Source organism: Nerophis lumbriciformis, linkage group LG01 (genome assembly GCF_033978685.3).
Source record: "Nerophis lumbriciformis linkage group LG01, RoL_Nlum_v2.1, whole genome shotgun sequence".
In the NCBI taxonomy this organism is placed as follows: Eukaryota; Metazoa; Chordata; class Actinopteri; order Syngnathiformes; family Syngnathidae; genus Nerophis; species Nerophis lumbriciformis.
In genome coordinates, this window is record NC_084548.2 from 12,666,003 (window position 1) to 12,682,484 (window position 16,482).

The following is a 16,482-nucleotide window of genomic DNA, read 5'->3' on the forward strand; positions in this document are numbered from 1 at the left end:
AAGCAAAGCTCTCCTAAATTGTTTGCAGGTGATGAAGGCCATCAACGAGGCTTTCAGGCTGCCGGCGCCTATGGACTGTCCCTCGACTGTTTACCAGCTAATGCTGCAGTGCTGGCTGCAGGACCGCTCGAAAAGGCCACGTTTCGGGGACATTGTCAGCCTGCTGGACAAACTGCTGCGCAGTCCAGATTCCCTGAAGACCATTGCGGACTTTGATCCACGGTAACGTTTATTTAAATATCCAAGCGAGGGCTGTGAATAAACAGTGTGCCTTTGCATCATCAGTAAACACAACACCCAAAACAGAACAAGATTAAATATGATTGACTTGACGTAGGGTATTTAGAGATGTCCGATATTATCGGCCGATAAATGTTTTAAAATGTAATATCGGAAATTACCGGTATCGTTTTTTTAAATTATCGGTATCGTTTTTATTTTTAATTTTAATTTTTTTCTTATTTTTTTTATTAAATCAACATAAAAAACACAAGATACACTTACAATTAGTGCACCAACCGAAAAAACCTCCCTCCCCCATTTACACTCATTCACACAAAAGGGTTGTTTCTTTCTGTTATTAATATTCTGGTTCCTACATTATATATCAATATATATCAATACAGTCTGCAAGGGATACAGTCCGTAAGCACACATGATTGTGCGTGCTGCTGGTCCACTAATAGTACTAACCTTTAACAGTTAATTTTACTCATTTTCATTAATTACTAATTTCTATGTAACTGTTTTTATATTGTTTTACTTTCTTTTTTATTCAAGAAAATGTTTTTAATTTATTTATCCTATTTTATTTTATTTTATTTTTTTAAAAAGGACCTTATTTTCGCCATACCTGGTTGTCCAAATTAGGCATAATAATGTGTTAATTCCACGACTGTATATATCGGTATCGGTTGATATCGGTATCGGTTGATATCGGTATCTGTAACTAAAGAGTTGGACAATATCGGAATATCGGATATCGGCAAAAAGCCATTATCGGACATCCCTACCGGTATTAGTATAATACCGCGATACTAATGAATCATATTCGGTACTATACAACCTCTAAAAAGTATCAATATTTTTTAGCATCACAAATTGTTTTTTTCGTTTTTTTTTAAATTTATATTATGTTTATAAACTCAGGAAATATGTCCCTGGACACATGAGGACTTTGAATATGACCAATGTATGATCCTGTAACGACTTGGTATCGGATTGATACCCAAATTTGTGGTATCATCCAAAACTAATGTAAAGTATCAAACAACAGAAGAATAAGTGATTATTACATTTTAACAGAAGTGTAGATAGAACGATAAAATAGTAGAATGATAAATGACACAATATGTTGCTACATATGTCAGCAGACTTAAGTAGTTAGAGTGTCCGCCCTGAGATCGGTAGGTCGTGAGTTCAAACCCCGGCCGAGTCATACCAAAGACTATAAAAATGGGACCCATTACCTCCCTGCTTGGTACTCAGCATCAAGAGTTGGAATTGGGGGTTAAATCACCAAAAATAATTCCTGGGCGTGGCCACCGCTGCTGCCCACTGCTCCCCTCACCTCCCAGGGGGTGAACAAGGGTGATGGGTCAATTGCAGAGAATAATTTTGCCACACCTAGTGTGTGTGTGACAATCATTGGTACTTTAACTAATTAGGAGCCTTTTTTATTTGCTTACTTACTAATAAAAGACAAGTTGTCTTGTATGTTCACTATTTTTTTTAAGGACAAACCTTCAATAAGAAACCTTTTTTTTAATGTACCTTAAGATTTTTTGTTAAAATAAAGCTAATAATGCAATTTTTTGTGGTCCCCTTTATTTAAAAAAGTACCGAAAAGTATCAAAATACATTTTGGTACCGATACCAAAATATTGGTATCGGACAACACTACCTAGAAGTCATCTTTAAAGGGGACAAGTGATGATTCCTGTCTTTTTTTACTTATAAATATCGTTACAACGTTGGATACTCACATAAACAACGCATCAAATCACAAGGTTCATACACTTTGGCGCCAGCCTGCATGCAACTTTGGATGTCCATACCCGCTGGGTTGTGGAGTCTGGCTACGTTGTGACATCACAGCGATGTGGACGTACGTTTTTTAATTTTTAAGTATAGTGTGTGAATGTGAGTGTGAATGTTGTCTGTCTATCTGTGTTGGCCCTGCCATGAGGTGGCGACTTGTCCAGGGTGTACCCCGCCTTCCACCCGAAAGGCTCCAGCCACCCCCGCAAACCCAAGAGGGGCACGCGGTAGACAATGGATGGATGGAAGTATAGCCACCAGCCAGAGGGGGAGGAGCTCTTTATGAGGCCAGCTGAGTTTGAGGGAACACAAGAAAATGTATTGAAGCGTTATTTTCATCTAATCTTGACATGCACATAATAACACATACGCAATAAGCAACAGTATTTATGCAGCTCCATACGATCGGAGGGTGTGCAGGTTTACCTAATATTATGACCGTGTAACTATATGATGTTTATGAATTTTATTTTTGACCGTGTCCGGGAAAAAAATAGCTGCGACGTTGGTTTTCAAGATAAATATTTAACAGTGTACATTTTCCCCAAAATAAATCACGATACTTTTGGAGAGAGTAGGCGTGGTTTCATTTGCAATCTAGGAACCCGAACCAGAAATGAACATTTTGCAGACATAAAACACAGGTTATATATGTGACTGTGGTGCAAAATATACACTCAATTTACACCAAAGTTTATACATACATACATACATACATATATATATACATATATATATACATATGTGTGTATATATATATATATATATATATATATATATATATATATATATATATATATATATATATATATATATTTAGACCACGAGGAAGTGTTTTAAATGTAGATTAAAGTCATCATAGGTCCCCTTTAACTTTAAATACTTAAAAATATGTTTAATTTATTTACATGAAAAAATAATTTAATTTTAAATACATTAATGTCATTTTCTTTTGATTGAATTTTGTTCTAATTTCATTTAGATTTATTTAATTTGGGGTACACACTGGATGGCTTGTCAGTGAATCATATTCACATCTATGGGCAAATTAATGTGCTGCATTGTATACATTTGAAAGAATTATATAAACAATTTGTTGACTTTTTAATGCAACCTTAATGTCATTTTATTTTTTTTACTTACTAATTAAATGTGAAATTAATGTGATTGTTATGTAATTTTTTAAATTATATTCTCTTTAATTAGCTAGAAAACGCCATTAAAAAAACTTTTATTTAAATGTTGGTTATACCTAAAAGGGCACCTTTTTAACCAAAAAAAATAACAATAATTTTGTCTAACCGTTTATAGATACGAGAAATGACAACTATCTAAAATGGGCAGCAGTGATTGTAATGTCGCCAACTACAGGCCTGGCATGCATATTGCCACAATTTCAGTTGTGGTCTCAAGTGGAACTATTGCAAAAGTCAATAAAAACGAGTTTTTTACGAGGTTGTCCGCAAATAAACAGCCCCTAAAAGCGTCAGGGGGAAGACTCGACACAATTTTGCAATGACGCTATAGAAAAGGGACCCAGCTTCTACCCTGAAGGCAACAACAAATTTGAGTGAAGTCTTTGTAAAGCAACACCAAAGCTCTTAAATCTCTTTTTGTGTGTGAGAGTGTGCAAGAAGGCATGTCGTCTTCTTTTGTGAGAGAGCAGCAAAGCAGGCAAGAGTGGAAAGAAGACAAAGGGGCCGCTATTGTCATATCTTAAACGTCTCTTTTCCCCTGACTGCTCCGACTGGTTTTTATCACAAAGCGGGCTTCCTGCGCTGTAATTAAAGCTGTCAGTCGCCTCGGCTTTGTTGTGGCCGAGCTTGTCCATTACAATTGTTTTTTTACTTCTTCTCTCCCTGCAGCGTTTCCATCCGCCTGCCCAGCGTCAGCGGCTCGGACGGTTCCCCCTTCAGGTCGGTGTCCGAGTGGCTGGAGTCCATAAAGATGAGTCAGTACAGCGAGAACTTCAACTGCGCCGGCATCGTCAGCATGGACCAAGTCCTGCAGATGAAGAACGAGTAAGTGGAACTGCTGACGCCACATATTTCATTTTATTATTATTATTATTCTTCAAGTCATCGCATTGCACCAGAGTGTTTTTATTCCCGGCGGGACATCTGTTCCTCACTTTCTCCCAGTAGTTCCTTGATTTTCATTTGACCATGCTGCAGAAAGGTTGGCATCATTATGATCCCCGGGCCTCAGTCATAACTCGTTGAATGTTTGTGATGGAAAAAGTAAGCCAGGAAAGAAGAAGGAGAAAAAAGATGTGGCTTTCTAGAATGACGACGGCCGATTGAGGTCACGGCTGTTCTTCTTCTTTCTCTCATCCCTCCTTTCTACCCACACACTTTGCCCTGAGTGGCGCTTTTGCAAACCCTCAAAAAGTCACTCTTGGCACTTGTGGCTTTCTCTAAAAGTGAGGAGAAAAGAGGGGATGAAGAAATGCAAGTCTTATCTTCTGGGATGTGCAGGAGCCATACTTGCCAACCTTGAGACCTCCGAATTCGGGAGATGGGGGGACGGGGGGTGTATATATTTTCAAGTTTTTCATATATATTTATATATATATAGATATATATATTAGGGCTGTGAATCTTTGGGTGTCCCACGATTCGATTCAATATCGATTCTTGGGGTCACGATTCAAATCAAAATCGATTTTTAATTTTTTTTTAATTCAACACGATTCTCGATTTAAAAACGATTTTTTTCCCGATTCAAAGCGATTCTCTATTCATTCAATACATAGGATTTCAGCAAGATCTACCCCAGTCTGCTGACATGCAGGCAGAGTAGTAGATTTTTGTAAAAAGCTTTCATAATTGTAAAGAACAATGTTTTATCAGCTGATTGCAATAATGTAAATTTGTTTTAACTATTAAATGAACCGACAATATGACTTATTTTATCTTTGTGAAAATATCGGACACAGTGTGTTGTCAAGCTTATGAGATGTGATGCAGGTGTAAGCCACTGTGACACTATTGTTCTTTTTTTAATTTTTTTACAAATGTCTAATGATAATGTCAATGAGCGATTTTTAATTACTGCTATGTTGACATTTTAACTAATATTGATACTGTTGTTGATAATATTCATTTTTGTTTCGCTACTTTGGGTTTGTTCTGTGTCGTGTTTGTGTCTCCTCTCAATTGCTCTGTTTATTGCAGTTCTGAGTGTTGCTGGTTTTGTTTGGTTTTGGAATTGGATTGCATTGTTTTGGTATTGCTGTGTATTGTTTTGTTGGATTGATTAATTAAAATAAAAAATAAAAACATTTTAAATAATCCAAAAATAAAAAAAAAGATTTAAAAAAAAAAGAGAATCGATTCTGAATCGCACAACGTGAGAATCGCGATTCGATTTCGAATCGATTTTTTCCCACACCCCTAATATATATATATATATATATATATATATATATATATATATATTAGGGGTGTAACGGTACGTGTATTTGAATTGAATCGTTTCTGTACGGGGGCTTAGGTTCGGTCCAGAGGTGTACCGAACGAGTTTCCACACGAACATATTAAGTAGCGTAACGCACGTTGTGTAAACAATGCACATCGAGGCACAACACACGGCATGCTAGCAGCTAATGACCGCCATAACCACAACACCAGGGGGAGCTCCACTAACCAAGTTAAACCCAGATTCCGATCTAACAAAGGTTTTAACTCATTCTCTTTCTATGCCACATCAATGTGGAATGCACTCCCAACAGGTGTAAAAGAAAGGGCATCTCTATCCTCCTTCCAAACCACACTAAAAGAACACCTCCAGGCAACTACAACCCTAAACTAACACCCTCCCTTCCTCATCATACCTCTTCGGATTGTAAATAATCAAATGTAAATAATCAAATGTAGTCACTTTTTCTTATAATTTCTGATCTCTCTCTCTGTGTCCAATACTTGCTGTACATATGTACCAAGTCAGACCTACACTGTTCCAATGTCCATTTCTCTGATGATGCAATTGTTGATGACTGAAGTGTTGATACCAACCAAACTTAACCCCCACACCCCGGATTGTAAATAATGTAAATAATTCAATTTATATACTGTGATGATTATCTTCTGTGATGACTGTATTATGAAAATAGTATACATCTGTATCATGAATCAATTCCGACTTAAACAAGTTGAAAAACTTATTTGGGTGTTACCATTTAGTGGTCAATTGTACGGAATATGTACTTCACTGTGTAATCTACTAATAAAAGTTTCAATCAATCAATCAATCAAACGATAGACTGACCATACGCCCTCTTTTTACCCGACATGTCCTCTTTTGCGGAGCTGTCCGGGCGGAGTTTCTTAAATGCCTCAAATGTCCGGCATTTTGAGTTAGGGTTGCGTGTATTTTCAATGAAATTACAGAAAAAATTACCAATGCAACAGATAATAAAAATTGTGCGGCAGTAGTTTTTATGGATCTTAACTAAAGCATTTGACACAATTAATCACAATATTTTAATCAAAAAACTAGAACGATATGGCATCAGAGGGTTAGTCTTAAACTGGTTATGAAGTTATCAAACGAACAGGAAACGATACGTGAAGCTAGGCGAACACACGTCTACAACGCTAAATATATCTTGTGGCGTACCTCAGGGATCAATACTAGGACCTAAATTATTCAATCTCTATATAAATGACATTTGTAAAGTTACAAAAGATTTAAAGTTAGTATTATTTGCGGATGATACAACAGCGTTTTGTTCAAGAGAGAACACACAGAAGATAATACAAATAATAACAGAAGAAATTAACAAATTAAAAAGATGGTTTGACAAAAACAGACTATCGTTGAATCTCAGTAAAACTAAAATAATGCTATTTGGTAACAGTAGAAGAGAAAGTCAAACACAAATACAAATAGACGGAATAGAAATTAAAAGAGTAAATGAAACCAAATTTCTAGGTATAATGATTGATGATAAATTGAACTGGAAATCTCACGTAAAAAATATACAACATAAAGTAGCAAGAAACACGTCAATAATGAATAAAGCAAAACATGTTCTAGACCAAAAATCACTTCATATTCTCTACTGCTCACTAGTGTTACCATATCTGAGTTACTGTGTAGAGATAAGGGGAAATAACTACAAAAGTACACTTCATTCATTAACGGTGTTACGAAAAAGATCAGTTAGAATAATACATAATGTTGGATATAGAGAACATACAAACCCTTTATTTATTGAATCAAAAATACTGAAATTCCACGACATAGTGAATTTGCAAACAGCTAAAATGATACATAAAGCAAACTATAACCTGCTACCCAAGAATATACAACAATTCTTCTCAAAAAAAGAGGAGAAATATAATCTTAGAGAAAAATTTAATTTAAAACATTTGTACACACTTAAGACCTTCGGTATATCAGTATGTGGAATTAAATTATGGAATGGATTAAGCAAAGCAATCAAACAATGTACTAATATGATCCACTTCAAGAAACTCTTCAAACTTAAAGTGTTTACAAAGTACAAAGAAGAAGAACCATGATAAACATTCTGAATTTATTTAATTAATCCATTCTTTCACTCTCAAAATAATCTTACTTATCTCATCATATGAAATATAACTTACTTCAAAAAGTATTATTTATTTTTATTGTGTTTACTTATGGAGAATATTGTGAATAGATTGAGAACAGGAAGTGAACAAAAGTTTTAGCAACTGTTATGTAAAAGGAAAGGGGTAGGATTAAATAAGCTCTGCTTCTTCCTACTCCTTTTCGAACATGTTGAAAAGAGAAACTGGAAATTGTGATGTATCATGTTGTATGCTTGCATGTTCCAAATAAACTCAAACTCAACTCAACTCAATGTACGTTCAGGGTTAAGAAGGGGTGAAAAACAAAACAAATTGTGCGTGCAGCAGCATTCGTGAGGGAGGGGCAGAGACAGAGAGAGCGAGAGAGTTATGATAAACGCGCATGCGTCGCCAGGCTCTGCTTTTTATCCGTAGATTTATCAGATTTAATTTTTTATTATCTATAGCAGGGGTGTCAAAAGTGTGCCCCGGAGGCCATTTGTGGCCCACAGCTAATGTTTTAAAGGCCCACGGCACATTCTAAAAATACTATTAAATTAAACAAAAACATAACAAAAGTGAAATAAAAGAGCTTAAAGGTTGAATGTAATTTAGAAAAAGTTGCAATGTTGACTAATAAAACAAAGCTGTTTTTTTTCTTCTTTCAAACTGTCATTGCCGAAAACATAATATTGAATCAAAATCAATGTTTTTAGGAATTATTGACCTATCCAAGGTTCATATTTTTGGTGGAAGATTTTGCAAATTTGGTAAATAAATAACCCACAAATTTATATTTTGTTGTTTTCTTACTGTACCGAAAATTAACCAAACCGTGACCTCTAAACCGAGGTACGTACCGAACCGAAATTTTTGTGTACCGTTACACCCCTAATATGTATGTATATACACCCTTAATATGTATATATATATATATATATATATATATATATATATATATATATATATATATATATATATATATATATATATATATCACAGGAGGATCTCAGTAGAAACTCTTTTTTTGTCCACACTTTGATTTTGTGCTCTTGAAGCATGCAAGGTGCTAACCACGCCCCATCAGGAGCAAGGGTGAAGTGTCTTGCTCAAGGACACAAAGGACGTGACAGGGTTGGTAGAAGGTTGGGATTGAACCAGGAACCCTCAGGTTGCTGGCACAGCCACTCTCCCAAATATCCACCCTTTGCTCTGATTACTATTTGCACACTCTTTGCATTCTCTCCATGAGCTTCAAGAGGTACTCACCTGAAATGGTTTTCAAGTTAAAGTTAAAGTACCAATGATTGTCACACACACACACTAGGTGTGGCGAAATGATTCTCTGCATTTGACCCATCACCCTTGATCACCCCCTGGGAGGTGAGGGGAGCAGTGAGCAGCAGCGGTGGCTGTGCCCGGGAATCATTTTTGGTGATTTAACCCCCAATTCCAACCCTTGATGCTGAGTGCCAAGCAGGGAGGTAATGGGTCCCATTTTTATAGTCTTTGGTATGACTCGGCCGGGGTTAGCGTACTTCTTCTTCTTCTTAATCATCGTCGCCATGTCTCTTCTTCGTTCTTCTGCTTCGTCTCTGTTATGTTTTTGGACATTACTACTTGCCGCAGTTTTGAAGCAATGCATGATGGGAATCCGGATGTTGTGTGTCAGAGTATTACCGTGCCGGCTGGAATAAACCGAGCCTGCCTACTTTATGGGTTATCGATAAACTTATGGATAACGGAGACATATATAATAGTCTCCTTTTCAGGTGAGAGAGGACGCTAAAGGCAGTGCCTTTAAGGCACGCCCCCAATATTGATGTCCGGATGGAAGTCGGGAGAATGGTTGCCCCGGGAGATTTTCGGGAGTGGCACTGAAATCGGGAGGGTTGGCAAGTATGGCAGGAGCTCCGAAAAGGAATGAAATTGCCTAAACATTTAGAGAAAAGGCTTAGTCAAGCACATAATTTCTGCTTGTTTGGGACAATAACGAGGGCCAGGGTTTTTTTTCCAACCGCACAAGCGGCCCGAAGGAACCCACAGGAGCCGCCTGTATGCCGAACATATCTGAGCTGGCGGCCATTCGGGAAGATGGGCCAGATTGGGAAACAGATGACAAACTCTTTTGAAGTGTTTGTCATATATGAATGGCGTGATCTTGTCGTCGCCATCTGCTAGCACTCTTGAGGAAACCGGCGGTTACTTACCAGTGATTCATGGTCACACGGGCAGAAGCCTTGTTAAATCATTAAAGCTGTAATGATGGCTGCCGGGTAGCAAAGTGTCGTCTTTTTAATGTGAACCTCGCCCCGCCTTCTGTTGTCATCAACTCGGACATGAATGGAGAGGAAGCGGGTGCCTAATGACCTGGGATGAGTCAGTGATTACTTCAAGGCGCGGGAGCGTGACTAGTGTTGGAACGGGGCCAGCGTGGAAATCACCAAATCACTCTCGTCCGTCCTGTTCACAAAACTTGGAAGGAGATCTTTGGCTGACGTGACTTCAGTGTTTTTGGAGTGGATCCTTCAGGGGGCTCCTGTTCAATAAGAGATCTAAGATTGTGTGCTTTTGACATGATGGAAACTGCTGCTTTGCATGGGCCGTGTAGAAAAAGATAACCTACCTTGATTTATCTGCCTAAAACAATGAATATAAAGTAAGTCCCTACTATTCGCGTTGGTCATGTACCGAGACCACCCAACAAAAACGACCTTGTGTGGTGTTCGGGTCTGTGGCACCCGTTTTCATTTTTTTATTAAAAGAAAAATGATACAATTAATTAATTTTTCAAACTCACTGACTTTGGCTCATTTTCTGTGAAGAACATATGTCAGAATACATATTTAATGACCACACACCATACACCCCTCCTACACATTTCTATTACATATAAAATGTCCGGGTCCACTGGACCCGGGGCTAATAGAAGTGTGGAAATTGATGTTCTGTGTACCCCTCACACACACACACACACACACACACACACACACACACACACACACACACACACACACACACACACACACAGCAGGCCTAGACAGGAGGAGGACAGAGTGTAGGTACACAGAACATCAAAGGGTCAAATGTGCGAGAAAATGAGAGCAAACAGTTTTGACAAACAATGGTGCAGAAACACAAAAGAAGAATCCCTGTGGGATGCAGAAACTGGCAGAGAAATTTTCCGTGCTACGTTCATATTGTTGTTACTCAGCCAGCGTTTGTAGGTCTGATGGACCCGTTGCATTTTGTGGCTTTTAATGCCTCACAATCAAACACTTTTATGTTAAAGTACTGAACAGATGTTTATTGGGATAAGGTAAACATCTGTTCGGTATTTTAACATAAAAGTATATGTTATATGAACTCTGTCAGTGTTAAGAGATGATAATTATGGAATAGATGTCGAGTGGGGGCATTAAACTTGGACCATGACAGGGCCTGTATGATTTTCTTTTGCATGGATTCTAATTTGTGAAGGTAGGTAGGGAAGGTGTTACACCAGATGACATTACAGTAGTTTAGATGTGGTTCAAAGAGAGTTTTATATAGGGTAAGTAGAGCATAAAGAGGAAGATAATGACGAAGGTGAAAGAACAGGCCAACATATTTGGATAATTTGTTCAACAGATGGCTAATGTGACATTTGAAATTGAGGTATTCGTCAATGATGACCCCCCAGGAATTTTGTGGAGTACACTCTCTGTATTTCCTGCCTATTGATGTTGATATGGCAGTGCTCAGTATTTGTCTGGTTTTTATTAGAACGAAATAGAATAAAATTTGTTTTATTTACATTAAGTGAGAGCTTATTGCATTTGAACCAGGAATCCACTTTCACAAGCTCCTGTGTAGGCTCCTGTGTGAGGTAAACACATTTGTATCGTCAGCAAAAATTATTTTATGAAAAGTTTCGGAGGAGTTTACAAAATCATTTATGTATAGGATAAAAAGGAGAGGCCCCAAGATGGATCCCTGGGGAACCCCATAATTTATGGTCATACAGGGTGAATTGTGATCATTGACGCATACACATTGCTGCCTTCCGTATAGGTAAGAGCGAAACCAATCGAGAGGTACCCCTCTGACACCATAGTGATATAGCTTATACAATAAGATCTCAAAGTCTATTGTGTCAAAGGCTTTGGACAGATCCAAAAAAATGCCAATACCGCATTTTCCTTCTTCAATACAGTCATTATTAACTCTGTTTGACTTCTGCTACCCATGTTACCCATGCTACCATAGTTCCATGCCAAGTGAGGTTTGTCTATATCAGGGGTCGGCAACCCCCGGCGCATGCGGCTCTTTGATCACTCTGATGCGGCTCAGCTGCATACTTGCCGACCCGATTTTCCCGGGAGACTTCCGGATTTCAGTGCCTCTCGCAGAAAACTCCCGGGATTAATATTATCCGATTTTCACCCTTACAATAATAATAAGGGCGTGCCATGATGGTACAGCATTTAGCGCCCTCCACAACCTGTATTAACAGCGTGCCAGCCCAGCCTCTTGTTATATGCATCCTCTGCAAGTGACAGCAAGGCATACTTGGTCAACAGCCACACAGGTTACACTGACGGTGGCCATATAAAACAACTTTAACACTCTTACTAATAATGCGCCACACTTTGAACCAAAACCAAACAAGAATGACAAACACATTTCGGGAGAACATCTGCACCTTAACACAACATAAACACAACAGAACAAATACCCAGAATCCCATGCAGCCCTGACTCTTCCGGGCTACATTATACACCCCTGCTACCACCAAACCCCGCCCCCACCCCAACCCTTCTCCCTCACACAGAACCCCCCCCCCCCGTGCGTCGGTTGAGGTGGGCGGGGTTTGGTAGCGGGGGTGTAGAATGTGTATAATGTGGGGGGGGGGGGGAGGGTAACCCACATATGCGGTCCTCTCCAAGGTTTCTCATAGTCATTCACATCGACGTCCCACTGGGGTGAGTTTTTCCTTGCCCTTATGTGGGCTTTGTACCGAGGATGTCGTTGTGGCTTGTGCAGCCCTTTGAGACACTTGTGATTTAGGGCTATATAAATAAACATTGATTGATTGATTGATTGACCTTTTCCAAGAGGTCGAGCATAGCCGTACAGGTGGTGCTTTTTTTACGAAAACCATATTGGGAGTGGACAAGGATATTTAGTTTTTCCAGAAAGCCATTCAGTCGGTTATAGACCACTTTCTCAAATATTTTGGAAAATGTTGGTAAAATTGAAATTGGCCTGTAATTGTTCATATTATTTTTAATCACCTGATTTAAAAATTGGGATTACTTTTGCCAATTTGGACATTTTGGGTACAATGCCAGCACTAAGTGACAGGTTTATACAGTGACAAAGAGGATTTATGATCACATTTGCTACGGCTTTCAAGATTTTGCTACATATCCCGTCCACTCCAGCTGTATGTGATGACTTTAGGTCCATAATGATCGTATAAAACTCATTGATGTCGGTTGGCTGCATGAAAAAGGAGCTAGGGTAGCTGCCTGATAAAAATTCTTTAAAGGAATACCCTGGAGGTTGACCTATTTTACTAGATAGGTTTTTATGGCGTCACTTTAGTGCCAAAAATCCGAGCGCATAAAAACTGTTATCGCGCGCTGATTCTCCACTTCGTGCGCGTGCGCGACACCCTTTTGCGCGCGCGTGGTGACTTTTTGTGCGCGCGCGGTGCCTTTCTGTGCGCGCGCGGTGCCTTTTTGCGCGCTCTCTGTGTACTCCTGGCATCTCTCCTCGCGCTGTCATGTTTCTTTTTGGCACTTTGGGGGCGGGTATGCTTAGACGGCCCCTCCTTTCTGATTGGCTCTGAGCATTTTTCATATGACCAATAATTCTCCAGCGTAGCAACGTTGTAGCCATCTTACCTCGGACAGCTAGCCTCAATCATTACATTGATGTCAATGGTACATGTACTAATTAAATGACCATAACTTGCTCGATTTTCGACCAATTTACAAACGGTTTGCCTTGTTACAAATCTTATTACATGTAGATATGACATAGGATGCTGTACCTGTTGAAATGACCTCTTTCGCTTTAAAAAAAAAAGACTTAATTGTGCAACATAGTTGTGTAGGGTCAGTGTTAGTAAGTTCTCTGATTATTTTAAACTGTTTCAGAATACATTATTAAAAGGCTATTTTTAACATTTTAAAAACAAAATTCAAAGATTATTTCATTAATTTTATGGCTGAATCAAAAGAAATTCCATAAATTAGAACACAAATGTTCAAGAAGAAGTGAAAATATAAAATAATGTTATGGTTGGATGTTATTGCTGGTGGACCAGTTCTGGCTGAAAGATGTGATTATGGTGTTTGTTGTCTTATTATTTATTTCGGTCACATTTTGTATTACCCTGTATTGTGTTTATGTGGTATGAAATAACCTTCATCAGCGCGCGACATTTTTTTTATCCACTTCTTCCTCCGTAAATCTTGATACATATTGACGATGACCCGCCCTGCTATACTTCTGATTGGCTCTGAGCATTTTTCAGCATTTTTCGCCTGACCAATCAGAAAGAAGGGGCCGTCTAAGCATACCCGCCCCCAAAGTGCCAAAAAAGAAACATGACAGCGCGAGGAGAGATGCCAGGAGTACACAGAGAGCGCGCAGAAAGGCACCGCACGCGCACAGAAAGGCACCGCGCGCAAAAGGGTGTCGTGCGCGCGCACGAAGTGGAGAATCAGCGCGCGATAACAGTTTTTATGCGCTCGGATTTTTGGCACTAATGTGACGCCATAGGTTTTCCCCAATAGAAGCAAAAAAGGTATTAAAACTATTGGCAAGATCAGCCCTATTTGACCCTGTATCCGGAACAACAGGGGCCTTATGTCCCTTGTTGAGAACAGTATTCAACACGTTCCATGTTCTCCTACAATCCCCCTGTCATGCTTGTAATAGTTCAGAATAATAGTTGCGCTTACTTTTCCTGATAATATGACTTAATTTATTTCTATAATTTGTGTATTTTTCTTTGTTGACTCCTCCTGCCAGTTATTAAATATGACAACCACCTTGCAAATAAGAAAAGCATGCTAATGTAATGTCATGTCTTCCTCCAACAGGGACATCAAGAACATCGGAGTCAGGCTTCCCGGCCATTTGAAAAGAATCGCCTACAGCATTTTGGGCTTAAAGGACCAGACGAGCACCCTGAGTGTGTTTGCAGTGTGATGGGCGTCATCAATGGACTGCAGATTAAGCACTGAAGCAGGAAGCCCATTTTGGACTCTTAATTGAGCTGGAGCGACACTGCATGGACACCACCAAAAGAACCGTGCCATCCCTTAGGGCCCGCCTGACACCAGCAAACGTAGTGTACAGTTTTTCTATCCACAAGAGAATGCAGCCAAAACATCAACAAATACATGTAGATTTTTCTTTCTCTGCCTAAATGATTCATCTTCCAGGCTTTCTCTCAACTTTGCATTCCTGTCTCGAAGAAAAGAAGAAAAAAAAAAGACTTGTGGGAATGCCTTCACAAATGTGCACCCAGTATCGAGTAAACACAGAAGGTGTGGCGGCGTGGGAGGAGGGAAGGACGGAGGAGTCCAGCTTTGGCTTCCTTCCACTTCCTGTTCAACCGGTGAGGACATGTGAGGTCAAAATAAGGCAGGGGGGGGGGGGGGGGCTTTAATGTATGAGGTACTCTGTAAATAATTGACCTTTGTTTATATTTGGGAGTTTACCAAAACCACTAGGAATATAAAAAAAATAATCTAATGTAGCACTTCCTTTGAATATCTTGTGGTTTTGGACATAAGTAAAAGAAAAATGTCTTACTATGCGAAAAAGAAGTGGCGCAAATGAAAAGGCACTCGATCTGATGCTGTTTTTAGCTTGCCGGTAATGAAGATGGAGAGGGTGAGGTTTGCCAGAATGCAAAGTACCCTTGAAAAAAAAAAAAAAAGACATGTAATGAGGAGATGATTTCATACTAAATAATAGTTTGGGTTGAATTTCCATGTCTGGTCTATTTTTGTAAACGACACACACCAACTCTCATGTTCTTGATGATTTGAGCAACATGGATGGAATAATCTACTTTGACAATGAAGTGCTACTTTTTACAGACGTTTTCTTTATCCGGTGCTCTTAATTGATGACTGCAAATTGTTGTGTTACTGATGTACAACTTCCTTTACTTGAATTTTACCGCATTTTTGTTTGTCAAATGTATATGATTCTTTTGTAGATCTAGCTTTGGAAAAGGGATTTTTTTTTCTGTACATTTTATATGACTATACAGATTTGTACATTTTCCACTTCTTATATATCATCCAAAGCAATTTTTAGCTGCCTCTCCAAAAAAGCAAATCATCTTCAAAGAGCAAACGCCTTTATTTTTTTGACTCATGTTTTTGAAAAAAATGTATTTAATAGTCTATTTATTTTTTACTTTTTATTTATTCATCCTGATAAAACACTGAGCTGGGATTTATAATTGAACGTCGCTCTGTCACTCTACATAAAAAGAAGAAAAAAAAAGAAGCTCTGTGTCCCTTTTATTGTTGAATATGTTGAGTTTGCTTTCATTTCAAAATGTATGTGGAGCAATAAAGTCTTAAAACTGAATTTTGGCAAATCTTGATTGATTGATGTATTGGCTTTATTGAATGTATGTAAACATTTTTATTGACAAGCTATCATTATATTAATAGGATTGTTGTTGTCAATAGGGAATTTACTGTTGTGTATTTTGGTTAACTTATCTACACAAGGGGCTACATAAATTAGTTTCAACACCGCTGCAAACTAACCGCATATTTAAATTTTAATATTATTCCGTTTTGCAACAAATATTATATTATAATACTTTCCAAAGTTTTTTTTTGTTAAAATAAAAAAATAT

General features: G+C 38.4%; 1 protein-coding gene across 1 annotated transcript in view; it reads left to right on the plus strand.

The window, feature by feature from the left end:
• epha2b (eph receptor A2 b) overlaps positions 1-16,205 on the plus strand; it is a 92,887-nt gene extending 76,682 nt beyond the window's left edge. The window contains exons 15-17 of the mRNA XM_061975133.1: positions 29-222; positions 3,906-4,061; positions 14,696-16,205. Coding sequence (XP_061831117.1) covers positions 29-222; positions 3,906-4,061; positions 14,696-14,804 — 459 coding nt within the window. The 3' untranslated portion in view covers positions 14,805-16,205. The remainder of the gene's footprint in view (positions 1-28; positions 223-3,905; positions 4,062-14,695) is intronic.
• The last annotated feature ends 277 nt before the right edge of the window (positions 16,206-16,482 follow it).